Source organism: Dermacentor albipictus, chromosome 7 (genome assembly GCF_038994185.2).
Source record: "Dermacentor albipictus isolate Rhodes 1998 colony chromosome 7, USDA_Dalb.pri_finalv2, whole genome shotgun sequence".
NCBI classification, from domain to species: domain Eukaryota; kingdom Metazoa; phylum Arthropoda; class Arachnida; order Ixodida; family Ixodidae; genus Dermacentor; species Dermacentor albipictus.
In genome coordinates, this window is record NC_091827.1 from 10,435,048 (window position 1) to 10,462,289 (window position 27,242).

The window sequence follows — 27,242 nt, forward strand, 5'->3', positions numbered from 1 at the left end:
TGGGAAATGCCAATTGTTTATTTAAAGCTCAGCAGAGCAACCTGACCTCAGTGCAATGCATTCAGTACACTGTTTGTATGCATTCATTCAGATAGTGGCTAAAGCTAGAAAGCTTTCTAAGCAAACATTGATGGATTCAAAGAACAATTGCATAGCAAAATTTACTTGGTATAAAAAGATAAGTTATCAATTTTAGGGAACTCCAGCCATTTTCACTTTTAGACATTTTGGTGTGCCAGAAACACACCACACATACAAAAAAATAAATAAAAAATAACTAGAAAAAAGATAGCAGCTTTTCTTCTGACAAAAAAAGAACACACACATATATATATATTTATATAAAAAGATGTACAAACACATCAAAACGACTATACTATGCTGTACGAGGCTGTTCTTCTAAAGGATAAAAATAACTCCTTTAGTAAAAGTCGACAAATCTTGATCCTTGACAGCACTGACATTTTCTTTCCAATGAGAAATAAAATGGTGCACAATTTCCCAAGCACATATAAGACAGTAAAGAACCTCAGATCACAAGGAAACACATCTACCACAACATCAACAATGATTCCCTGCCCACTTGAAATCACCGGGCCATTCACTTGCCCATTCTGTATCAAGGCCCAACCAATAACAACATGAGTACAACCACCAAATCAACCCAGTCACTTCAGTGAACTTGCTACACATCTCAATAGCACTGGTAGACCACCAGATCTCTCTGATTCATTGCCTCTGACTGCCACAGACTGCCAGAGATGCTACATACGTCAAGCCTCATTGGATGAAAGCAGAGGCTCAGGCAGTCGTGAGTGGTCCAGGGTGACAAAGAGACCCACTCAACTCTATGCTCAAAGGACAGCTGTAAGAAGCCCTCAAAATGATGTTTATTGAAATGCTGCATGTCGTGTTGCCACAAGGTGGGCCTGGCTAGCACTCATTGCACAAAGAAAGAAAAAAACATGACAAAAAGAAGTGGGGCACACTCAGCTTCAGCTGAAGAACATTGCCAAAGCTTGTTTCAAATGCTACACTATTGGAGGAAACGTGGGAACAAAACTGATGGCGTTGGCCCTCTTCATGTCTCCAGCACACCCACTACAACCACACAAATCTCCCAGTCTCTCAGCACACCTGAACCAACAGTTCATGGGGAATTGCCATTCAAGTCCAGCGTTGCAACATCAAGCCGGTGAGGAATTGTCGAGTCCATAAATAAGGCTGCAACAATTGGCACACGTGCGGGACAAGACAAGAAAAAAAAAAAGTAATCAACTGTGAGAGGCGTCCATTTTAAGCGACTTGGGGTGAAAAATCATCCCCGCTTGTTCTTGTTGCCTGTTTGGGTTGTCGCTTAGGAAGAGAAACAAGGACTAGGTCTCGTCGGCCTCTGCGTGGCTAGACGACGACTCTCCACACTTCCGCGCTGCCGCCTTCCTCTTATAGTTCATCACGGCGGCCACTGCGCAAAGCAGGCACAAAAATACACAAGACGCATGTCAATTCGTCGGCTCAGTTGAAGCCACCTACACATGGGGACCTTGGTAGAACAAACCTTGGCATTGATTTACTAATATGTAGCGTGACCATCACTGTCTACAAATAATGCTTATCAACATAGCTTGTCAGTGTTCACTAACAAGGTCTACCATCCTTTACTAACAGATGTGCGCCCAACAATGTCTACCAACAATGCCCACTGACAGGCATATGAGGCTCCAGAAGAGGGTTATAGCGCCGAAAAAACACAACACACAGCAAGCAAGACGGGACATGCGCCTGTCCCGTCTTGCTTGCTGTGTGTTGTGTTTTTTCGGCGCTATAACCCTCTTCTGGAAACATGCACCAACTAGCCCCCCAACAAGTATGAGCCTCACATATGAGGCTCATAGTTAAACAAAATTACCAACAGGTGACATTACTGCACATTCTAACAACTATGTCCTTATCATATTGCAATGCAGGATCAGTTAGGCGAGGTGGGAAAGCTAATCTTTGAAAAACTATGGACAAAATACATTATGACAGTATGGTAGCCTCATGCCACACAATTGTTCAGCATGTCAAACATCCTCAAGGTTTTTTAAAGACATTTGCAGAGCCTCTACAACACTAAAGCTAGTGCAACACTAAAATACACTACAAAAAGTAAGCTTTAAGCAGCTAGACGGCTACTTACTTGGCCAAGCAACATAAAGCTTATCTGCAATATACCTTTCAGTATGCTGGAAAGATAACATAAAGCAAGAACCGAGGTAAAAAGGCCTTAAATTTAACATGCTCATATAACACTTTCAACATGGTTCTTTGGTTATCTAGATGCTGTGCTATCACACTACACAGGCATGCTCAGTTATTTTCGCACACGCATAGGTTTAGACACCACAATTTACCTGCTAGGGGTGAGCCACCGGGAGTTCATCTCTTACAGCGTGGTGCAGACAACCCTGGACACCAATGCACGAAGAGACAGCTCCCAATGTCAGTTGCACAACATATCTTTCCAGGTGACATTGCTCAACAAAGATTGCACTGAGTACCTGACAATCTAGTGAATTTTAGCGAAAGGCTCAAATTTTAGCAAATGTCAGGAGAATTCACTGTAGGGTTGATGTCACAAGGATACAATCTAGATATTCATTTTTATAAAGTCACTGCAGATGAATGTTAAACATTTCTGGCAACTAAGCAGTGCATTTAGTGAAGTTAGTGCAGGCAAAGCCTTCTATAGGTCAGCATGTGCTGATAAGTCGTCAGCAAGCCACCGTCATTCAATGTTGTTTGCCATCTGTAACATTCATTCTAGCAGGTCTCCAACTAGCATAAACCTAAGCAAGGAATAGAAGCCGAACTAGTCATACAAAACGAACACGAACCTTCTCCAGTGGCGAGACTCGCAAGATAGTACACACAGCAGTTTAAAGCAGAGCAGCAGAGCAGTTTAAACCATATATGAACAATTCATTTGTCAACAGCTCAATGCAGTAGCCAATGCAGTACTCAGGAAAATGTGCAGCATAACAATGCCATTCAAAACGCTGAAATATAAACCAGAGGCAGACACTGCTAAACAAACTGGCCTTTCAAGTCTCTAGCATCTACTTACAAGTGCTGCAATGTTGAGAATGCAATAATAAAAAAAAGAACACTGAGAACAAAACAGGAGCAAAGCAAAAACAAAACAACGGTTTCGGAATATGTGCAGAAGAGCTGAACAGCAAGGTCAGCAGAGCGGCTGAGCATGAGGGAGAGAGGGAAACTACTCATGCCGAGTGCGCAAAAGCACATGCAATATCACTCATGCAGGCAAGCGCAGCAACAGCATAAATTTGCAAGCTCCGGTGTTGTTCGATGTCTCTTAAAAGTGCTGCTCATTTTTTCCAAGGAGAACCATCTGAGATAATCGGCAGAGAGACAGCCACCCAAGCTCTCCAGTCTGACAAAGTGCTCAAAGCACCAGTTTTATTAGGAGCACAGGCACGATTGAGGCGGTAAGGCGAGTAGAAGGGGCCGCGCTTATCTCGTTCTTCGAGGCCGGGGCTGTAGCAGTGGGCGCGTTTGCTTCAACTGACCAGGTTGACTGGCGCCCTTCGCCCCTGGGACAGCAAGAGAGCGCGCTCAGTGTTTGAATCCACTCTGGCTGCTGAGAGAAAGTGCTGACAAGCCGTAAAACGCATTGTATTCTCGCTTGTGCCACCCACATCGAAAATCAATAACCTATCATCATCATTAGCCTAAATTTATGTCCACTTCAGGATGAAAGCCATTTCTCTGGGCAACTTTCAACTACTCCTGTCTTGCGGTGGTTGACTCCCATTTTATGTCTGCACAATTTTCGGTTGTATCACACCACCTAATTCTCTAGACAATGTGCTCAACAGGACAGCACATTGCCCTATCTGCTTCCTGTAACTGTGCCTTTGACATTTACGTGCCTCGAAGGTGAAGTGCAGGCATGTGTTATATGCAGACTTCTACCGCAGTAATAGCAACTTGCATTCGTGGCTGCACACGCGCCACCAATATGCTGCAACTGAAAACTGCAGCAGATTTAAGAAGCAAAATTGAAGCAAGGATTTAAGAGGCAGTGCTGTAGCAGCAGTAAATGAGCTTTCAAGTAGCACATGTCTCTTAGGACCGGTTTGCGACTTTTGTTTAGGGAACTGCCTTACAAAGACTGCTGCTTCCTTGTATATATGGCCCAAATATTCTTACTTTTCTGGGACACCAATTTAAGGTGAGAGTTAAAGATGCAAAGTATAGTAGACAAAAATATCAGTTCTGAAAGAAATTGTTCAATGCAAACGCAAAAAATTATGCGGATCCCACACACTGTGGGAACCGATGTAAGCGAAACTTTCTGTGCTGTTTTCTTTGACGATAATTAGCGGTAATGCTGACAGCGACTGTTTAATTTCTTCAGTGTTTTGTGCAATACCAGAGTAGTGAGTCTATGGTAAATGGTCGATGGTACCTTGCATGCACCACTGCTACTTGTCTGTGTATTATAAAGGGAGATGCATTTGCTTGAGGCATTGTGTGCCATTTTTTATAACCTACGAGAAGATTGAGCATTGTCATTGCCTCAAATAGCACATCACATCGTGGCAGAGTTGTTGGCAGAATTATGGGGCTGTACATGCCAAAACCACAATCGGATTATGAGGCATGTCGTAGTGGTGGACTCTGGATTAATTTTGATACCCTAGTGTACTTTAACTTGCACCTAAATCTAAGTGCACAATCCTTTTTCCATTTCACTCCCATCGAAACCTGACTGCTGTGGTGGGGATCAAACCTGCGACGTCGAGCAATGCTATAGCTCATAACTGCCGCAGCGAGCTCAGAAGTGTTGATTTAATGCGCGACTGCTTCTGTAATGCAGCTATGGGTCTGTATGCCCTGTGTCAGTTGCCCGCTTGACAAATTTGCATGGTGTTTATTTTTCGTAAATAGCAGAAATGTACCCTACTGTACGTTCGGTTTGCCTGCAACTGCTGTTGTGTCTATAGCAGTAGTGTTTTCTTATCTTTTCACATTGCCTTTTCTCTGTCCCACTTTTCCACCTTGTAAGGGGATTGCGAGCAAAGAGTGGCAAGGCTGTTACAGTATTCACTCATCTTGCAGTTGCGCCGGTTCTACCCATTATCTGCCTCTTCTCCCTGCCCCCTCTCTACCATTCCATCTACCTCTCCTCAGGACTTGCACATTAGGAGAAGGGTAAGATTTATAGTTTCTGCAATGCTTTCACAGGGGTCACGGATAATTACAGCTGTCATGAGGCTGATGTGACATGTGACGACGGCCAAGGAGTTCCAGGGGGCATTGTGCACACGCGACATGATGGAAAGCATAACTGCGAGTCGGCCTAGTTGGAACATATTCATATTGATACTTGTTGTGCGCAAACAAACAGGGACGAAGAATAGGGGCAACACAAGGACGAGAGCTTTCTAACAACTCAGTTGTTAGGAAGCGCTCGTCCTTGTGTTGCCCCTATTCTTCGTCCCTGTTTGTTTGCGCACAACAAGTATCAATATGAATGATGGAAAAGTTCAAACGAGTTTCTCACGTCGCCTTTCCTCTCTGCCATGCTCCTTCCATGTATATGCACGCTCTGAACCACCCTCCGATGCGGCGTGCATGTCAGCAGCAACAGCAGTTGAAAAGTTGAAGTAAAAGGCAAAGAAAGCTTTGCTTTAAAAATAAGCTATACGAGGCTTGAATACTACTGTGCCCACTATATGATGCTGTACCTGAAGGTCAGTACATAGTGTCGTGTGACAATACTATCAATGCCATGCTCCAGATGATCAGGCACTAAACAAGCATAGATACCTGCCTCGTAAATGCATCCTCCATGTTCCTTATTAGCTTCATTATTTTGTGTTAAATGAAGATTCTGGTCCTCAAAACCCTAGAAAAAATATTTCCAAGCCTCAGAATGTCCTAAATAACTATAACTATGAACCAGTTTCTGCTTTATTTCCCGATGGGCATGTGTGTCATGATGTCATGACACAGAAGGTGGTCATATGGGAGAAGAACATTGTGACGTTTTGGCACTTGCTCGAGCTCGATCAGCAACGAACTATATTGCTACTCGCTGCACGGCCCGATTTCGCAGCATAGCAGAATGGCTGCTGACTGAGCTAATTCCCACATTCTGACGGTCACTATAGCTGGAGAATGGCCTGCCTAATGGTCTTAGGCAGACCATTAAGTGATTAATGGACCACTAAGTGATTAATGGTCTGCCTAAATAGGGAATTTCTTGTGTGTCATGGGTATTAAAATAAACCATACCTTCCAACCTCTGAACGTTAAAATTTATAACTACCTAGTGAGCATGACACAAAAGGGGGTGGAGAAGGGTGGGAAGGGTGGGCAGTGGTTAGCATGTATTTTTAAAGACATTTTCCCTGAGCACACACCTTTTGTGGGATACAAGTGCACTTCATTAAGAGTAATTTACCTTTAGAAACAGCACACAAGCACCAGCAACCTTGGAACAGCAGAGACTGACAGGCAACACACTGTTTTTAGATTGCAGTTACTTTTTCAGCAATTAGGCTGCTGTCGATTTTGCCTGGGACAGGAACTTGTCTGAAAAAAAACTTGCTTGAAGCAGGTACCCCCCCTAGCATCTTTTCACAATCAGAAGAGGATATGGTTGGAGAATGACTGGCAAAACCTTTTTGTTAACAAAATTCATTTTTTGTAAAACTTGAAAATTGCAGGAAGACCTCAAATTCATACTCTTCTAGAGAAAATTGGAGAGAGTTGGCAGGTATGGCTAAACCTTCTTGATCCAAGCACATGCATTCCCACCCATTAACATCATTATTGTGTGTGTGCGCGCGCATGTGCACGCACGTGTGTGTACGTGCGTGCTTGTACGTGTGTGCGTGTGTGTTTGTTGGGATGGGGGGCGGATTTGGAGGGCCAGGCATGGTGCTTAGAACTGAGTACTAATATGGCTGCTGAGCCGTTTCACTGTTTTTGCATTTCACCGTGCGCAATCCCCATGCATTGGCAACGTGCCCTCCTGTCTGTCAACGAAGTCCGCACGCACCCATCTGCACAAGCGCATTTATGACAGAAACATGCAACACCTTCTCAGACTACAGTGCTTGTGTTCTTGACAGGCTTGCTGCGAAGAGAAGAAAAAAAGAAAGAAAGAAAGAAAGAAAGAAAGAAAGAAAGAAAGAAAGAAAGAAAGAAAGAAAGAAAGAAAGAAAGAAAAGAAGAGCGAAAAACAAAGTGAATGTGCCAAGGCCAAAAGAAAAGTCCACAGCAAAAAGCGTTTAACGAGTTTCACACAAATATTACTCAAGGAAAACCTGGGGCTAGAGCATCAGTCTAACACTGCACTGCAATCAGAACAAAGCGAACTCTGCCATATACACTACACATCATTTCTAAACACCCCCATGGCTTTTTACCTAAACTTGCTGGCCTAACTTGAACTTGGAATGCTACCGTCTTAGCTGTTCTGAAGCTCTGAGAAAAATTAGTTGACTAAAGCACAGAAGTACCTCATTCATCCACAATAAGTGCTACCACCAAATGCAACCCAGACTTAGCGACATGCCATTTAATTTATGCACCAAAATTTCTGAAGCACAATGTGTAAACTACACACACTGACCTCAACAGTTATAGCTTTGAATGCTGCGCACTTCCAACAATAACAATGCCTGAATTTAACGCAGTGTTAAACAGTAAGGAACAGTAAAAGGCACTATGGCCGTGTTTTCAGCCAAGCTTACAGCCAAGTCAAGTGAGATTTGTGCATACCACTCAATTGCTGCGAACCAAGTCACATCTGACGAATTTTGAAGGATGCAAAAGTGATATCTATTTCCTGTGATGCTCATTAACTGAAAATTACCTATTTAATCATTGTTAACTTGAAAAATGGCATAATTTGAATTGGTTGGCTTGATGATACCAAATGCACACATTATTTCATAATGTCACTTGGCAGCTTTCTCGATAATTTGGACAAGTCACAGGTTGCCAAAAGTTTAATACTGTAAAACCCTGCAATTTTATGAGAAGTTTAACAACATGTTCAGATCGCCAAAATTAATGGGCTATGAAACACAACGGTTTTAGAGCACTAAATGTGCTATTAAGAAAACAAATCCTCCGCACCCCCAATGTCTCTCTGCATTTTGCACTGCAAACATTCAGGTAACCTTCAGTACAGCCAGTGCAAACAGGATTTTTTCATTTCTGCTCAACACGGGACATGTGACGCACCTACATTGTGAAAGCTGTCAGGAAATGCAAACTGTTTCAATCGTGGCCTTCCATGCTACCGTCAAACTTGCCGACTACATTGTGATGGACAACAACATAGCCAGTTGGCTCAGTGATGACAAAATCATCGGGCGATATATTTGCCTGTGCAAAGCACACCTAAGTTCTCCTGCAAGAGCGCATTTTTGGATAATGGCGCACCTGGGCTCGTGTGTTGTACTGTCGCTGTCTTCGCGCTGTGAAGGAGTTCGCGAAGCCCTCGCTGTTCTGGCTGATAGGCGATGAGCACTGGGTTGATTGCGTGAGCTGAGAAAAATTGCGCAGAATTTCGTGCAGGTTTTGAGCATTTTACAAAAGCGAGTACGCATATATCTTAAACTTTCAAACAACAAATTGAATATCCAGTTCAATCTGGGTTCTTGAATTGGATAGCAGTCATATAAACCACCATGCTATTTTTGATGCATTTAGGATAACCATTGTTCATAAGACAAAGGCTGAATCGTGGACTTGTTGGAACTAAAGTTTTTAATATTCTTGGGTCTATGGATGATCCTTCATTTCTCTTAAGCTTGACTTTCTAAACCCACCTCAAAGCCACTCAAGTTTTTACCAATCCTAGGAAGTGTCTGATGCCACTTGAAATGAGTGTGAATTTCTTGCCACCAGAAGTAGTATCTGTTATAGCATCAACATTGGGGTTTTGTTTAGTGGTAACGACTAGCAGTGGTCAGCGTTGCCAATTTAGCAGTTTTTCTGCTAAATTTAGAATTTTTTAACAGTTTTTCTTGTAATGGTAGCTTTTCTTTTTCTTTGTTTCTTCCTTTTTTTGTGGTACTAAAATAAAATTTATTGACAATTTCAGCTTTACATGTCCCAAACATGCAGCTTATCCATGCCCCTTAGAAGTAAGATGAAAATATCATCCCCATCCACAAGCAGTCTGCTTCGCATTTCTTGTTTCTCCAATCTTTAGTGCACGGATGGTCTCTGAAGTAACAATAAATGCTGCTTCAGTAACATGATGCTCAAGCACGTTGTTTACAAGATTGACACGACGGAGGTCTACGGGGCCAATGATGACATCAATCATCGGAGAACTGACTCAGCCACGGCAGCAACCAAATACACACAAAGGACGCGCGACGCTACGCAACATGAAACAGGACATTTTTTTTCCAATGTTAATCACTACTTCGTAGTTCAACCTGTTTTCTGGCCAGTGATTGTAGTTCACGAAAATATCGTTTTTTCTTCTTTCTTTCACTCTATTTCTTTTGGGGTTTCATTTTGCAATGCGTTTCACACTTCAGTCACACAAAGCACATTCACTATTAATAATTGATGTATTTTATTCTATTATGAACAAAAGGAAATAGACTTTTCTGTCCAGTGTAATTACTTTTCAATTGTTTTACGTAGACACAATAAAACATAACTTGGTTCTAACTGTTTGCATTTAGTGATTTTTGTGGATTTTCGGTGCTCATATGACGGGATTATAGAGTTTTTGGCGTCTTGACTAGCAATATTTTTTTCTAGTTGGCAACCCTGGTGATGGTGCTACAAGTCCCCTGCCAACAAGAAGCTCCTTCTGGTTTCTTCTGCAATCTGTTAAGTTACCAGAAGTGAGATTATTTGAGGAACACCTTGGGCATGTATTTTCCTCATTCCATGAACACTAGCTTCAGTAAGTAGCGCATTCGTTTGTTGGAACCCAATTACCCTAAGCATCAGCTAACTTGCAAACCAAATTGCTTGACAGGTCACCAACACCAGCACTAAAATGATCCATAAAGAAAGCAATGAAATGGTGGTAATCATGTGCATACACGTGGCACAACACAAGTTAAATGAATTTGTTCAGTGCACAAAATTTTCAGCCAGACAAGCTTTGGAATTTGTCCAACAACTACTGTATTAATCTCTTTCCCTGTTCGATTGTTAAGAGAGAGTGCAGCAAGAAGGGACACATGAGGCTCGTTGAGTTTGTTGACAAGATAGTTTGCCATTGCTAATGACATATGCGAAGCCTTACATGAGCCAATCGAAGTATTGCTGTAGCCACAGGCTGCAAAAGCATGCTAACAACATGAACAAATTAATTTTCCAACTACAGTACACATATCCTCGAAATGATCAGTGTTATACAGATGGTCTTGAATTATGTCACACGCAATCTTTTTTCCATTCTTTATTGCCTCATTCATCTGTTGACTGGAACCACCTTCTCGAAAAAGTTGTATCCATACATGATATGTAACCAACAATTTCGAGCCAGTTTAGCTAGCATTGTATAATTAGAGATATTCTTTTTCTTTTTTCTCAATATAACTAACTGCTCATATATGTATAGCATGTGTTTCTTATGACCACTTATTTAGTATATTGTAAAGCACTAGCCAAAATTGTATAATCAGATATGTTTGTAACTTATTTTATTTTACTCACTGTATTTTTGTTCATTTATTTTCGTTTGTATGCTGCAGCCACTCCCCTCTGTGATACTTTTGGCCCTTGAGGGTATAATAAATAAAAATAAATAAAAAGGATGTTAAAATTTTCATGGTTTTGTTTATAAAAATGTGCAGTGAATTGCTTTTCCTTGTACAGAAATGCAAATGAGCTCTGAAGTAAACTTGTTAGCACAGTGCGCATCTTGCTGCTTCTTTGTCCTTTTCTGCAACCAATTCATGTCCTGCTCTAGGACAATGAACATAGTTACTAATGCTGTCAGGCTATGCTGTAGTATAGTTCTGCGTTAGCAGAAACAATGCTGGCCCACACAAATGCCACAAGGATGCGTACATGGGTTTCACGTGATTGCTCTGACGGCGGGTACATGACTGTAGCGCCAGATTGCCCTGAAGTGATGTTTGTGTGAAACATTGTGCATGGCGATAAGTGAGGAGCACTGACACCACCTTCCAGGCCACTGGGACTCCTTGTCCGTCAGCGGCACGTAGACGACGCCCATGAGGGAGGTGCGCCGCACGGTGCCATCCTCCAGCTTGTCCACCTGCTCCAGCGTCTGGCTCGCACCGGCTGGTCCAACAGGGCAGATCAGGCGTCCACCAGGCTTGAGCTGTTCCACCAGCTGCAAACGTATGCAAGAACTGTCAAACCTCGTTACAGCGAAGTCACACCTGACACAAGAACACCCTCAATATATTCATCAGTCCTTATAAGCAAGGAAAATTTTGAATTGGGTCTATGTGGAGAAGCACAAGCTCAATGCCTCTGATGGGCCAGCAAAGGGTCCCCCTGCTAAGGCAGCAAACTGCACGTGCAGACAGCGAATGAAATACAAGCACACCAGTGCCCTTGTAGTAGTTGGTGCTTGTTTTTATGCTTACCTGAAATAAGGTTTCACTTAATCCCTTACAGCCCAATTTCTTTAGCCCCCTCAAAAATACTTGAATTGCACATAGAGGTGTTTGTTCATGCAGTGGATATGTCCAAAGATAATTTCAGCGCACTTGTAGTTTAAGAGTAACATTTGTGGTAGTTTCACAAGGAGTAACTGCATGACTCAAGCACAAAAAAAAAAAGGTGCCTTTATAAGTGTACTTTACCTTACCACGACTTTCAACTCTCATTTTCTTTGTGTGTTTGCTCTCATCAGAAATGCAGACTTGTGAAGCTTTGTTTCCAACATGAGAGATGGCGATGCAATGATACGTTGCTGCCAGACAGCCACACAGCATGTCAGACTACTGCTTTCTCTTGCTCGAGAGAACTGATGGAAAACTATCACTGTCCAATGTGGCAGCAGACTTATCATTCCCATCAAGTGTAACACAGCACTCGCAAACACATCACTGACACCCAACGCAGCCAAAACGTTCATGAAGCTGTTCATCGCACCTCTACCCTGTTGACTCTTGTGTCCGACTGATTTGCAGATTTTCTGTTCATCTCAACATCATCGTCATTTTGCTCTAGAACAGTACTATGTTGAGACCTTGTCAAAGAGACCTTTTTCAAGTTTAACACAAAGAGGCCTGTCAAAGATGCAACAGATACAGTGTACCCCATTTTCTATAAGCACTACGTTAAGCTCTTGGCAATAGCACTTAGTACTAGAACTCATCGTTCTTCCCTGACTTGCGATTGAGTATGCTTTTGTGCACCTGTTAATCTCGTGGAAAAGATACACTGTAGAATGCAGCTACGACACAAAGCACTGACCTTTTTTGGCATGTCCGGAGCTGCCGCTCCCACATGGATTGCATCATATGGAGCGTTCTCGGGATACCCTTCGCGACCGTCTCCCACTATAACAAGAAAGGGTTGTTGGAAGTGTAAGGAAGCTGCCAATTTGCTGTTGAACTTCACTGCTGTGTTACTTCTGTTTCCCTTAATTATTCTTTTTCCAAAAAATCAAAACAGATCAAAACGGAGAAAAGAACTATACATAAAATAAATATGATTTCAATTTATTGTTAAGCGGTTTAATAGATGTTGTATCTAACATTAGTGCCTAAGGAATTCAATGTCACGGAAGAAAAGGTTATGAAAGCAAGCATGTGGTGATTAAGTTTTAAAAAATAGTATACCAACACTGTACAGAATAATTTGGGAAGAAAAACTTTTAGTTGACAAAAAACTGCATTAGCCTGGACGAGAAAGTTAGAATTTGAACTGCTTGTTTTTGCCATTTGTATAAGGGCCAAGTGTAAGTAGCATACGAACTTCCCTGGGATGTAATACAATAGTTAGCATGGCTGTGTACAAAAGCATAATAGTACAACATGATAAGGGTGTGGGCCGCAAAAAATTGCCTGGCTTTGAGCAAGGCTCTTATAACAAAGAAAGCCTTTCTGCAAACTGACGTAATATGGTTGTGAAATTTTAAGCAAGAGTCAACAATGACACCTGAAGCGTCTCTGCTTCATTGCAGGCTTCCAAAAACACCTTGACCAGGAATAGGCAGAAGCAGGAAGCCGCATTGCTCTGAACGAAACACTACTTTAATAACTCAGTTTAGAAGAAAATGAAAACTCTGCGACAAACTAGTTTACACATACAGCACACTTGTCCATGATATCGATAACTATCCACACATTAAACCTGTGGGGCACATGATGCATACATGCAGCACAATGCACATTCGTCACTCCGTCCACAAGCAGTCTGCCCTGGATTGATTTCTGCCGCCACCTTTCATATCGTTGGCCACGTTTGCGTTGAGATAGCACAAATGGCATGTGACCAATGTGACGCCATAACCATAGCACTGTATATTCTGCTGGCTGCCGGTCTACCATTCTGGATCGCAGTGCTAAAACAGAACACAACGAACAATCCCGTGCAGTCACAATCGAGAATTGTGAACATACCGAGCATCTTGACCCTTTTGGATTTAAGCAGTTCTGGTTGGTCGCGTTCAATGTTGGCAATGGACTCGTTGACCAGTTCCGGAATGTGGTCAATGCCCACGGCCAAACCAGTCTCGCCAACCTGCCAACATTAAAGTTGTAATTCACGCACAAAAAAGTCTAGACAAATTAGTCCAAGCAGTTAAAGCATTTTTTATACTGGAAAAGTAATAAATTCAAGGCAGATTAGGTAAACACTTTGCATCAAGAGCAGAAGCAAACTGATCACCTGATGCAAAGGACTTCGACTGCATCATCATTTGACATGGCCCTTGGAAGGAAGTACAAAAGCAAAAACACTGCACAGCTAAGAAACCAAGCGCAAAATGAAAACAAGGACAATAGAGGCGCCTTGGGCTAGTGCTCAGTTTCTTAGCTATGAGCCTGTACCAACTCGCACGGCACTGTTTTACTATAGCACTGTATGCTTCAACATTGTCAGCATGCTTTCTTCAAGTTGCATCTCAGTGCACTCCACTCACTTTCCGCGTTCGTTTCATTGGGATTGTGGCACCGCCCAATGGCCTTCGCACAAGTATTGACTTATTGCACCCCTTCTCCCTTCTCTCTCCCCCTACAGTGGGACAGGGTGGTGGCAGAGCTGACAGTAATGGTAGTATCAACAGGTCATTTTTGAGCACTCTAGATCACTCTGGCAGTATGCTTTACAATTGGCTGATTAAAATTAAGTGCTTGGAACACATTCCTTGCTTGAGTCGTTCAGAGCGTCATGCTCCAGCTTGAAGCTCTTGGAGGCATTCGCGCATTTGGGCTGGAATCACAACCGAGATCAGACAATTTCAGTCACATGGCTTCTCCAATCCTCAGAGCCCAAGCAGGCTTAAAGGTTGCTGCAAAGTCGGAGCACAGTAGAAACCAGTCGAAGGTACCATAAGTCTCTCCACCCCCAAGAAAGCCCACTGGTCCATTTACACTGGACCAGTTTTGATGGGAGCCAATCCTCACTCTTTGGTCGTGCTAGGCATAGGCACAAGAGCAAGCTGTTGGTTGCTTCAAGCTTGGATTGCCTTTCAGGGTGCGTCAGCTAACTTTAGCCAGAGTTTAAAAATATGCCGATGCACTCTAAGACAATGCGACCAAAATGCATGTTGCTCACTTTTGTATGTAGTGTCATGCTATCTTCTGTATTTTGTTTAATTAGACAATTAGTCAAGCTTAATTAACCAACTTCTGAAGCAATGAAGCTAAGAAAAAAATTCCAATTAGAAAGTTGTAGAGCGGTTTGCAAAATGTCCGAATAAACAGTTTCTGTCTTTCTATCTATTAGGTATCAGTGTTTTTCAGCTTACTGCAGTTGCCTGCAAAATACAAGAAAATACCATGTGACATGTCCGCTTGCGTGCCATGACTGCAGTGCTGCCAAACGCTCCATGTACAAACGAACATAGCATTTAGCTGTGTGTGCTGCCGCTTAAAAGGCAACAGGGCAGTGACGAAGGTGTTGGTTGTGCGATTTACGCCAGCGATGTGCTTTCCTCGCAGTGGTTCATGATAGTGACAAGCAGACGCAGCGGCAGCACACCCGGCTAAATGCTACATTCATTTGTGCGTGGAACGCTTGGGAGCAATGCAATCACGACGCACAAGCGGACATGTCACATAGTGTTTTTTGTATTTCGCGGGCATCCACAGTAAGCTGAAAAACACTAATACTTAATAGATAGAAAGATAGAAACTGTTTATTCAGACGTTTTGCAAACCGCTCTGCAACTTTCTAATTGGAATTTTTTTTCCTAGCTTCGTTGCTTCAGAAGTTGGTTAATTAATCTTGAGTAATTATCTAATTAAGCAAAATGAAAAGATAGCATGACACACTACATACAAAAGTGAGCAACATGCATTTGGTCACGTCGTCTTAGAGAGCATTGGCACATCTTTAAACTCCGGCTAAAGTTCACTGAAACACCCTGTTCTAAAACTAAAAAATTTCTGAAGTTTGATAACCAACTGCTCCATGAATTCTGGCAATGTCTATGAACTGACAGGAAGCTGTTTACCAATGAAATACCATTGCACTGTATTCTAAAGGAAGTTAAAAGTCAACCTGGTAAGTTTTGGAAATTTTTCCAGCATACAAAGGACTAAAATTTACTAAAATAACTTGAATTCATCATCTCATCGACACCAGATTGGTACCACATATTGAATTGGAGGATTAAGAAAAGGGAAGCGTGAGCTGCACTGTTTCTTCCACAATATTCAAACCTTTATTTATACAGAAAATCAACCATCAGCTGCCCTCTGTGTGATCACGACGATAGGCCTGTGAACACCTCACACCTACTGCCAGCTTGCCAAGCTACATCAAATATTAGATGCCATGTTGTCCAAGCCAAGGTCAGCATAAAATATGACAACAGCTTTCAGACATAACTGAATGGCACTTGCTGTCCCACACTTCTCTCTTACATCTGGGAGGCTGGTTTGGATTTCCTGCAGAACTGATAAGCATGCCAATATCTTCATCCCAGTTAGTCAAGACCTTCAGCAATTACTTTAAAGACAAGTAAATTCCTTAAATAGTAATCTACTAGTTCAAGCTGTTTTAGTCTTTTTTCAATATCATGATTAGTGAGGCGAAAAACTAATGCCAACTTGCCATGAGCCCCATGCAAGCCGTGAGGTAGCCACTCCCTGAGCCAACATCCAGGGCCCTTGCTCCTTCCTTCAGGTGATCCTTGAGAGACTCTAGGGCCTGGGCATGCTAGAGACATAGCAGAAAAGCACTCAGGGCAGACAATCAAGAAACAATAACATCTGTTCACAACTGCAGGGCAAACCTTCACGAAGTAGCTAGTTGGTTATTTTTATTCGTACGAGCTTAGCCCAACTCATGCACTAAACTTCTATTTCTTTACACTTTCCTCAAGTTGCACGTACCAATCATCTTCATGTAAACCTTGGCAAATATTGTGACTTGAAAACGAAGTTGAAACCAGCAGGCTTCATGAGAATTAAATTGGCCCAACTTTCTTTTTGTCTACCACAATTTTACAGAAGCAGCTAGTGCACAATGCACACTAACATTTACTAAGACATCATCATCATCATATTTTATGTCCACTGCAGGACGAAGGCCTCTCCCCGCGATCTCCAATTACCCCTGTCCCGCGCCAACTGACTCCAAGCACCCGCAGATTTCCTAATTTCGTCGCAGCACCTAGTCTTCTGTCGTCCTCTACCGCGCTTCCCTTCTCTTGGTACCCATTCTGTCAACCCAATGGTCCAACGGTTATCTACTCTACGCATTACATGACCTGCCCAGTGCCATTTTTTTCTCTTCATGACAATTAGAATGTCGTCCATACCCGTTTGCTCTCTGATCCAAACCGCTCACTTTCTGTCTCTTAAAGTTATGCCTAGCATTCTTCATTCCATCGCTCTTTGCGCGGCCTTTAAGTTGTTCTCAAGTTTCTTTGTCAGTCTCCAAGTCTCTGCCCCATATATCAGCACAGGTAAAATGCACTGATTGTATACCTTCCTTTTCAATGAAAATGGTAAGCTTCCAATCAGCAGATCACGATGTCTGCCGTATGTGATCTAATTCATTTTTATTTTTCTGTGAATTTCCTTCTCATGGTCAGGGTTCCCTGTGATTTTGACCTAGGTAAACATACTCCTTCACAGACTCTAGAGGCTGACTGGCGATCCTGAATTCCTGTTCCCTTGCCCGGTTATTCAGCACTTCTGCATATTAATCTTCAGCCTGTTAAGGTCCTCAATCATTTGTTGTAACTCGTTTGCAGTGTTGCTGAATAGAACAATGTCATCGGCAAACCGAAAGTTGCTGAGGCATTCGCCGTCGATCCTTACTCCTAAACCTTCCCAGTTTAATAGCTTGAATATTTCCGACTCTCTTGTGGTAGCCAAATGCCTCGATCGTCATCTAATTACTAAGTACGGCTTGCAACATGAAACAGAAGTTCCTCAACTATAAAAGCAGCGAAAGTATTTTTATGTGAAAGCAAAACTATCAAGCACAACTGTACAAGTGTGACGCATGGTAAAAGATGCACAACAACATTAACCATATGAAATCAATTGAGACAGATCTACTCTCACAGGTACAAATTTTGTTACAACATACCCAGGAAAACTGCAGAGTTTTATCTGGGCAGTGAGCCCACTAATGACAAGCATATTACATCCATGGTAAATTCACATTGTGCGACAACTGCCAATAATATGCACGGCAAATTATCCCCTGGAGTAACTAGAAATTGCAAACATAAACATAACCCCGTAGAGAGACCAATGAGCTTGGCGACGCACTGGTCAAAAGCAGAAGCAGTAAGAGCACTAAATTCTACAAGATAACTACGAAACGGCGCACGGCAAAGCAACCGGCGTCCCGCGCTGCCTTTTTGAAGCGATGCAAAAAGGGTTCGGCACGCCCCTACATCAACAGCTGGCCGCATCGCCACCTCTAGTCGCCAAATGGAATGCCATTATTCAAGCCCGCCTTCAACAGCGAATCACGCATTAAAAACTGCGTGCTGCTTATTAACAAGGACATACCATGTGTGGTGCGCTGATTGTGACGGCGTATCCGATTCCCTGCGGTGAGTCCATGTAGGGGTTGTGGGGGCAGTAGTTTCCTCTGTCAACGCTACTCATCACGTCTTCAACCTTCTGGCTCCTGATGATTCCATTGCCTGCAGAGAACGGCCACGCCAGTTACGAATTTCCCCAGACGCACGATGCCACGCCGGTTCCCACCGGGAAACATTTGGCAACGCTGCGAGCGAACGCTTCGCTATACTTACGCTTCAAGTTGCGCACCAAATCGAGGTTGTTTTTGCCGTGTGACCTCCAAGCCATGGCAAACGTAGTAAAGCAACACGTTAGGAATACTCCAAAGACAGCTCTGAACAGCATCTACTGTAGGCGGTTTCCACCTAGGGATTAAGAAAAAAAAAAAAAACGAGACGGGCAAACTTACGAAAACATTTGGCCTGACGGCCGAAGGGATTTTGCGGGGTGGGCTTCTCTGCACACAAGAGCCGTGGAACAGGAATGTAGCAAGGATTGCACGCATTCGAAAGTAGCAACAAAACGTAGACGTGGAGGAGAAAAAACTTGCCTTGCTGCGCGGCTCAATCCGACGATGAAGCGCAAAGCGCGCCTCGCGTACCTTCAAAATGCGGCTGCTTACGCCATCGAACGCGCACACATCATGCACCACTGATAGTGCGCGTTTTCGCTAGGGCACCCCGTCCTTTCGGTCGCCCTTCGGCGAGGCAAAGACTCAGCAAAAAAAATATTATAGCGTTACCCTGAATATTAAAAGAAAACTGCACAATAACTGTTTAGTTACATGAAGGTTATTCCACGCGAACGCCGACAAAAAGTTTGGCGTGATGTGCGCGAGAAATACGTCACTTTGACTGGAAATGGAGGCGAACGGAGCGAAGATCGGGCAACGCTGTGACGGCAACAGCTGAGCAGCCGACATGGCGCCGTCGAACAAGCTGCCAGCATGAAAAAGTCGGGAAAATGGAACGTATGGAGGAAGAACTCGCTAAATTTCGCGCACAGCTCAAGGTGAAACAGAAGGCCACCACTGAGAAACAGCCTGAACAGCCTGTCCGCGTGAATTCGGGGTCTCAGAGCGAAAGCAACGATACTGACAGCGATGCCAAGGTGAGGTGCCTGTTTGCATCGCAGAGCCGGCACAGCTGTCCCTCGCTCGCTTGGTCGTTTTCCTATATTTTTCTTCTTTTTCTTTTCAGCCAGACGCATTGACCAAGCTTCGTAAAAGACGCGAACCGATTCAAACGACCATGACTCTGACGCCGTCCACCCGCATAATGGTTACCGACGAACCAGTAGTTGACGAGGCGGCCTGTGGTCGTTGGACCAAGCTCGACGTGGCGACGCTCGTGGCCAAGTTGACGCTGTGGTGCCTGTTGATGACGTTGTTCGTGGTGCTGGAATTCGGCGCCGTGTTTTTCGTGCTCAGTGTGTTCTACGTGATGTTCACGAACTTCCGCAAGAGGCCTCGGTTGCGCGGAGAGCTGAGCGCCTATTCCGTGTTCAATCCGAACGTGGAGGCCATCGACGGCACGCTGACGGCGCAGGATTTGGAGCGGCAGTTGACGATGGGCGTGTTGCCCATGCACTGACGAACGGTGATATGCGGGCAGCAAAACGCGCAGCTCGTTTACATGAGCGGTGCTTGCCGTGCTTACGCGCGCGACTAGCACGTTAGCGTGCTCACCCAAACTTTCAACTGCAGCAAAATTTAACAAGTGTTCATCCAGAATCTTGTGGCAACAAGCTAAACTGTCTATTTTCTCTTTTTTTTTTTTTGTAATATATCAATGCGTGCGTGTGGTTTGTGCTATGCAGACAGTGCTACTTTGCCATATTTTAAAGATAACATAATCTGTGCGTGACTTCTGACGAAATTAATGGCGATTTTGTAACCAGTGCAGTACAAATGGGAAGGAAATGCTTTGCGTCCCTGACCCACAGCACCTACTGAATGCAGTGAGTAAACCCACCTTGTCATTAGAATGTGTCAGCATAGTAGTACTTGCCCATTTTGTCCAGGATAAGTCAGAAGTACACGTCATCTGTGGCATTGTTAGACCAAAAAAGCAACCTCAGTGAAATAAGGAATGGCTTCATCAATTATGGGAGGACAATGTGCAGCCTGTGAAGAAGGCAGAACTTGCAGAGTGGTTTTTCCCTCCGAGTCGACAGCGCCATCATTCTTTCAGTTGAGAAAACTTGCATCATGTCCAGCATCTCTGCACTGTTATGTACAGTGCGGTCTGCTGTTAAAGGGAACAACCCAGTAAAGTTGAACATTGATATGAAGAACACAGATGCAGGCAATTATTTGCTATAACAAAGTAAATAAAATTCTTGTTACTGAAGGCAGACATGCAGGCACGAACACAAGCAGAACAAAACTGACAACACGAGTGTTGAGCACCAACTACCAACAAATGCCATCTAGTATCGGGCGAAATGTTGCTAAGCGACAAAAAAAAGAGGGAAGATACCAACCTTATCAGCGTGTGCTCAAGTAAAGGCAGCGGCAACTTAACAATTTTGGGCATCTGCGGCCACTTGTGAAAGGTTTGGGCATGACAATTCCTCTTTGTGCAACATAATCAAGGGATGACTTATGCATATGCTACCAGTATTGATAATATGCCACGCCTCAACCATAAGGCACACTTTCTTAGTTCTTATGTCTGAACAGAACTATACCGTCTGCAAATATTGAAGTACACTTGCCATCACAACAGAGTAACAAAAGGTTAGACGATGTTCCACGGGTCAATTAACATTTATGCTTAATCCGACCGATGGCCTATGTAAAAGCAACCACAGCTAGAAGGAACTTTATAAACTACACCCATACAGCATTATGTTGTGTTTGTATGCTTTACATAACACCTGTCAGGTCTTCTCTTGCAGTTTAACCGGTGTTTATCTGTGCTGTGACAGATCTTTTTTTTAACTTGTTTTCAGGCATAAACACGATATTATTACCAAGGCTGTCATGTCAAGATTAAGCTGTAATCGGTCCCAAAGTACTAATCTAATGCTCACTTTAACTGTGAGCCATACTGTATTTTTAATTTCTTCTGGATGAAACAGGTAAATACTGCATCTCAGCATAATAGAGGAATTTTGCACCTCCGAGCAGAACCTGCAGAGTGCAAACGAACTGCAGCAGTTTAACTGAAACAGTCATCTATACCTGGCTGCCTTATAGACTCAGTTGGCAGTAAGCTGTATGCAATAAGATTCCAAATGCTAGTCAAACAGCTTTCCAACTTTGACTTTATTTTTGCATGCATAGGCAAATAGTGCCCAGTGAAACAACTGGATGCAATGTGATGCAAAAAAAAAAAGAAAGAAAGAAAGCTGCTCAGCAGCATGCCAGCCACAGTATATTACAGAGATGTATGTACAGCCCCATCAATCAGTACTATTTACAAGCCTTTCTAGGAAAGTCACCCTGAATTGTTATTGTTGCCTACTGGCAGTTGCTCCAGCGGCAAGGCACCGGATTTTCAATTCATGGCTGTCACAAGCCCGGGGAACTTCTTGCTGCTTCCACTATATCCACAAGTGCTCCGTAGCTTGGAACTTTTGATTTTGGGGTCCCGAGTTCCTCCATCTGTTCAAATAAATAAAACAGCCTTGTCATCAGCAGTACTAAGATGTCGCTACTATAATACCAGTTCATTCTTACATTGGAAAATAAATTTTATATTAAGTCAAACCTCATCAAGCCTTTTCATGTTTCACCTAGTTTCTATATCAAGAACTTCTCATTTTTCTAACGTCTTGTGATGTGTCCACTCATACCTTAAATGTAACATTTCAAGCAGGCTGCTTCATATATCCACGCTTTCTAAATATCAACAAAATGTTTTGTCGTTGACGTATAACAACTGGCTTTGGCAGGTCCTAAATTTGTGAACGCTTGCTCAGCAAGTGGACACTAAGCAAAAAAGACTGGCGATTCATAAAGCAGTGTTAAATACGCATGCAATGAAATACGAGTGTTTTTAAATGAGAAGCTAGGATAGGTGTATCTGAATAAGATCGCCATGAATTACATTTCCATTACATTTTTTTCTTCCTAGTTATGCACTGTTTCTGCATGAATGAATTGGTACACCACCCTTTTTTGCTGGTCTGTCATTTGCAGATATGTGCTGTTAAAGAGCTTTACCATGCTCATACATACAGTTGAACCTTGATATATCAAATCTGAAGGGGATCACTACAAGTTCAATATATAGGTAATTCGATAGATAAAATAAAAATGTTATGCAAAAATCTTCAAGGCTATTTTAGAGCTGTTTGTTCTACACAATGATTTATTATATATGGGTTCGATATATCTGGGTTCAACTGAATTACTATCGGTAGAAAACCTGGTTATTAGAGATGTACCTAGATAAGAGCAGTTCAGCTGGTGGCACAGAGTTTAATCAGAGAGGATACACAGCCTATTAATGCAGACACCGACCACATTACAATTAGCCGCTAGTGTGAAGCTTTGGCAGCAACAGGATTGTTAATGCCCAGTTTTTCTGGTCTTCAACGAGAACATGTATGTAACATAAAAATGTCTCTAGTAGACTGTGGTTCTACGAAGCATCACAAGATGGCACTACTAGCATTACTGTTATCTGCACACTCAGTAACCCAGTAATTTTTTAAACTGCAATACGTACAAGGGCAAGGTTCTGTTATGTGCCGAACTACCAGTACTGCAGCTCCACCAACACGTGTCTTAACATCCATGACAACATCCACATGAAACTATTTGCCCCCTTCCCCCAACGCTGAGTAGCAGGTCAGAACATTAATTCAGGCCGACCTCTCAGCTTTTCTATCATAATGCTCTCTCTCTCTATTGCCAGAATAATTTTGGCAGATACATGGCGCAAAGCTTCAAGCCAATGATAGGAAGTCCATTGTGCCGTAAGCTATGTAACAACATGGTGAATAGTGCCTTGTCCTCTCTTCTCTCTTAGTTGTCATCTTTGTGTGCTTTTAGTTTCAAGATGCAAGTAAACCATAAACCAGCTAGCCCAGCTGTCCATTCTGTTATAGTTAATAGGTAGTGACCGGCTAGTTGGTGATCCATGATTTTGGTGAAGCAGCGCAATTGGAAAAAGACGTTCGCACAAACACGAACGATCATGTACTCACCATCCATGCTAGTGCGAACGTCTTTTTTCAAGTGTGTTGCTTCACCAAGATCACAGTCCATAGAGCCCCAGGTGCAAGAGCTCACCTTGACACCAAAATGCTCGACATCGATGTAGAGCTGGAGGCGGATCTTGTCGTCATCTGAGGCAGCCCCTTCTGGCAGTGGTGTTCTGTCACGAGCTCGCTTCAGTCTCTTCAAGCTGTCTTCCATTTTCTTTACCGACACAAGTACGTCCTTGGTCACCGTCATGTACCTAAGAAGGTGCCCAGCAATTTCAGTGTCTGAGTCACAAAACACTCTCGTAAGGAAAAAATTTTTTTTTTTAAATTCTCATGTTGCAAAGGAATAAGAGCTGCAAGGGTCAACTATTTTCTGTCCATGGAAAAACAAGAAATTTCAGGCAGCCTCAGTACACACAATTTTATTGTCAGTAAAAGTTATTTATGAAGCTCTCCTGCAGAGTATCAAAATATAAATTAAAGAAGATGGCTTTTCGATGATGCGCTATAGCACAGTTGAACTTCGGTATCACAAACCTCAATTTCTAATTTATAAAATTCATAATTTAAAAAAAAATGTTTTACTTCCTATTCAGCTTTCTTGATTGCAATGTATTTTTTATCAAAAATAAGCAAAACAATTTTTAATGCAGTTTTGGTTTAACGATGTCCCTATACACCCCAGGCCAGAGACCTAGCTAATCTAGCCAGAGTACTGAACATCTCCCAGCAGTCTCAAATTACTTATGTACATAAATGGTCTAACAGTACTGCTGCGATATTGCATGTCTCGCGCACTAAACACATACAAGGTCAAATTAAGAATGGCACTCACTGTTTCGTGACCTCTTCAAGCACCGACACAGTCCAATCAATGTCCCAATTCAGATTTGGATTCTGGCTGCTCTGGTCCTTTAAGGTTGCTAGCGGCAAAAGGATCTGCTGGACATAGCTGGATGGCTTTGATGGTACCTGTAGAGAAGCAACCACAACAAAAAATTATTTAACAATTAGGACGCTTGATGAAAGGTAACAGCAACATTTGATAACCTTCACAGAAAATAATGTCCATGGCTTTCAAATGTTAAGCGCTGTTTTGTGGACACTGAAAAAAAACTGAAAAGAAGAAGAAAAAGACAGTACCTGTCTGAACACATAAACAGGAATGTATGTTAAAATCGATTAAATGTTACAAAGAATGTCATTAAACCTTTACATCACTACTGAAGAGGCAGTGAATTCATTGGGTATGTGAAAAAAGTTGTAGGTCTGCAATTATAACTTGTTTATTCCAAGAGATTCAGAAGTTTAGTACTTTACAGTCACAAAGATTGCATATTACTTGCACATTAAAAATACAAAAGGTGCACCGAAGTGCAAGACAATGAGTAACTCACAATACATGACTGAGATGAAAAAAAAAAGGAAAAAAAGTCAACTGCAATGTATCACCTAAATCTTTTCTTGCACAGAGCCTGCATATTTTGTGGTTTTCTCTCTTTCATCACAAATATGTGCACCAATACGCAATTACCATTACAGGAAGATTTCGAGATTTTCATAAATAAAATGCCTTCATTAAAATATGTGTTAGGTTCTGTTCTTTACTAATGGTTCCATTCGCGCAAGTTCTGTGTCCGAAATAGAGTGAGTGAAGGAGGGAGGGAGGGAGTAAGATAGCCAGGAATCGAGCCCACAATTTCCATGCTCGGCAGAGCAGTGCCATAGCCAGTGAACTCCCATGGCAAGTGTTCAGTTAAAAATAAAAAAACTGAATTTCCCACTGACCTCTCGATTTGTCCTACGGTAGAGGCGTGGAATGTCGGGCACCATTTTGAGCTGGACACAGCAGGCCTTGGTGACGTCAGATACCAGGCGGGCAGAAATGCTGGGACCCAGGTTCACAAGAAGCTGAGAACACTCATCCAAGCCCTCTGTGGAAATGTGTTTTTGAAGAACAAGGCAGACATGCTTTTAACCAAAAGCCAGAGGGCATGAAGCAGACATGGACACACTATACTTATGTGCATACAAAGCCCAAACTGTTTCAATAACAACACACAGTATGTCTGTACAGAGCCCTACCTTTCAGAAGCTGAAATTCTGTGAAGCCAGTCTGCTGCAGTCTTGGCTGGACTGTGTCAGTAAGGAGAGATGCCAACTGCAGCAGCAGAAGAAACAAGAGACTGGTTTTCAAACAATTATATTTGCTACCATGTTTGTATACGTAGATTACACAGAGACCTGCAATGGCCGCAGAGGCCAACAAAGAACCTCACAATAAAAAACATACAAAGAAACACAAGGCACACGGCTTTACTTGAAACATACACACACTTTTGTTTTTCAGATGTAGAAGTGATAAGGTAAAGGGAAATTAATGCAGACGAAAAAACCACTTGCTGGCAGAGGGAACCAAAAGCACGTCTTCTACATTATGGTACGACTGCTGTTCTCTGTCCACTTTCTTGTTATTTGTGTATGTGCACAAGAGCCGACCCTGGGAGTGTTAGCTAGCTCCCCCCATGGCCATGGCAGTGGCACATCCTCGTTAATTCCAGTTGTTATGTAGTACGTGAACAGCCATCGCCATAGCTCAATTATTAGAGCGTTATATGTGTAGTGCGGGAGACATGGGCTTGGCTCTCATTGGCAGCAAGTTGTTTTTTCGTCCACTTTAATTTCCCTTTCCATTCTGATTCCTGTATATGTTTCAACTAAAAACCACAGGTAATTTCCCCTGTGCTTTCCTTGGCTTCATTATTAGTTGGCATGATGTTGTAATCACAAACTAGTACTTCTTTAGACAGAAATGCAAGCATGCCACATAGGCTCACTATCTCAGTACTATTACTTAAGCCACAGCAACATTAGTCAGGGACTGTAAGCAAAGTTATCGAGTTCAAAGACAGTTACACTTCACCTTAGACGTTTTGTAAGAGATGTCACAATTTTTACAACTACCCTTGGTGATTCAAGTTGCTGTATACAACCTGCAGGCAACGAAGCACTTTCAAACAACATTTTTGGCAAATGTTTTAAAGTCTATGCTTAAGGACCACACAATTGTTATCAAACCTTTGTAACATTGAATAGATTGATCAGAAACTATAAATCAGTTTTCACTGGTAGACTGCCTTCAATACTGTGTACTAGTGCCATCTCTAATCCTGGCTGCATAACTCAGATTCTAACTCTAATGACCATGTGTGTGTCGAGCGCAGAAGTAAATGCCAGGAGATGCAAGGTCCATGCGGAGAATGCAAACGTCAGGGGACACGAGAAATTGGAGCACCCCTGCAATTTCTACAGCAAGAAAAGTTTGGCTATAACATGGAAAATGACAGCCAAATTTACTTTTCTTTCCTTTTCTTTTTCTTTAACTTTTACACACATACCATGGCACCAATGACATCAGTCTGATGTCACAGGTTTTGCGGTACTTTCACACAGATTACCACATCTCATATTATGCTTGAACGCATCTGACGTGTAAGCGTCATGAAAACAACACTGTGTGGCTTACCTTAGAGGCAACATTCTGGACATCGCAGTGAAGCATCACAAAAAGGACAGGGCCCTGTGGGTTTGCAAGGTCAATTGATGCGTCGCAGCTCCCACCATCTTCACTGTCTCCAGCCTCAGGCCCTGAAGTCGCTTCCTCTCCGACCCCCGACCGGGTGGCATACTGGTGCAGCCAGCCCCGGTGCCGAGCTAAAAGCTGCAGGGTCAGCTTCCAAAACCGGTGCGACAGAGGTGGGAGAAAGACGTCCTCATCCCAGCAGCGGCGCAGTGCATCCCAAAGTGTCTCGTGACACAGAAGCAAGAACTCGTCACCTGCACGTTTCGAGGATGGTTGTCACAGATGTGATGCAA

The 27,242-nt window shown here is 42.8% G+C and overlaps 4 protein-coding genes across 25 annotated transcripts in view; 2 read left to right on the forward strand and 2 right to left on the reverse strand.

Annotated features, from left to right (window-relative positions):
• Positions 1-9,831, forward strand: part of LOC135904358 (uncharacterized) — a 36,862-nt gene extending 27,031 nt beyond the window's left edge. The window contains exon 11 of the mRNA XM_070521596.1: positions 9,814-9,831. The gene's annotated coding sequence lies outside the window, so the exon portion shown is untranslated. The remainder of the gene's footprint in view (positions 1-9,813) is intronic.
• On the reverse strand, positions 1-19,609 carry Pcmt (Protein-L-isoaspartate (D-aspartate) O-methyltransferase). Of its 22 annotated transcripts, XM_065435016.2 has the most exons (11): positions 18,757-18,896; positions 18,440-18,571; positions 18,192-18,328; positions 16,273-16,377; positions 13,614-13,734; positions 12,463-12,548; positions 11,196-11,368; positions 8,473-8,577; positions 6,479-6,524; positions 2,397-2,450; positions 1-1,465 (listed from the first exon to the last, which is right to left on the reverse strand). In XM_065435016.2, the coding sequence occupies exons 2-10, from the start codon at positions 18,549-18,551 to the stop codon at positions 2,400-2,402; spliced, it is 936 nt and encodes a 311-aa protein (XP_065291088.1). In that variant the 5' UTR covers positions 18,552-18,571; positions 18,757-18,896; the 3' UTR covers positions 1-1,465; positions 2,397-2,399. The 22 variants fall into 22 exon arrangements, with proteins under 22 accessions (XP_065291088.1, XP_065291102.1, XP_065291100.1 ...); XM_065435030.2 differs by lacking the exon at positions 8,473-8,577; XM_065435028.2 differs by lacking the exon at positions 6,479-6,524.
• Positions 19,030-21,926, forward strand: Saysd1 (SAYSVFN motif domain containing 1). The gene is made up of 2 exons (XM_065435046.1): positions 19,030-19,316; positions 19,406-21,926. Exons 1-2 carry the CDS (start codon positions 19,170-19,172, stop codon positions 19,796-19,798), a joined length of 540 nt encoding a protein of 179 aa, XP_065291118.1. The 5' UTR covers positions 19,030-19,169; the 3' UTR covers positions 19,799-21,926.
• The window catches only part of Cog2 (conserved oligomeric Golgi complex subunit 2), a 21,542-nt gene continuing 15,844 nt past the window's right edge, over positions 21,545-27,242 (reverse strand). The window contains exons 11-16 of the mRNA XM_065435012.1: positions 26,893-27,203; positions 25,452-25,527; positions 25,155-25,300; positions 24,202-24,338; positions 23,452-23,620; positions 21,545-21,816 (exon numbers count right to left, since the gene is read on the reverse strand). Coding sequence (XP_065291084.1) covers positions 21,724-21,816; positions 23,452-23,620; positions 24,202-24,338; positions 25,155-25,300; positions 25,452-25,527; positions 26,893-27,203 — 932 coding nt within the window. The 3' untranslated portion in view covers positions 21,545-21,723. The remainder of the gene's footprint in view (positions 21,817-23,451; positions 23,621-24,201; positions 24,339-25,154; positions 25,301-25,451; positions 25,528-26,892; positions 27,204-27,242) is intronic.

Coding starts and splice junctions, on each gene's coding strand:
- Pcmt (XM_065435015.1), bottom strand. CDS start 18,551: ATGCTGTTCAGAGCTGTCTTTGGAGTATTCCTAACGTGTTGCTTTACT. Junction 13,735..16,272: donor CGGCTTGCATGGGGCTCATG/GCAAGTTGGCAT, acceptor TAATGTTGGCAG/GTTGGCGAGACTGGTTTGGC. Junction 12,549..13,613: donor CAAAAGGGTCAAGATGCTCG/GTATGTTCACAA, acceptor TTCTTGTTATAG/TGGGAGACGGTCGCGAAGGG.
- Saysd1 (XM_065435046.1), top strand. CDS start 19,170: ATGGAACGTATGGAGGAAGAACTCGCTAAATTTCGCGCACAGCTCAAG. Junction 19,317..19,405: donor ATACTGACAGCGATGCCAAG/GTGAGGTGCCTG, acceptor TTTTCTTTTCAG/CCAGACGCATTGACCAAGCT.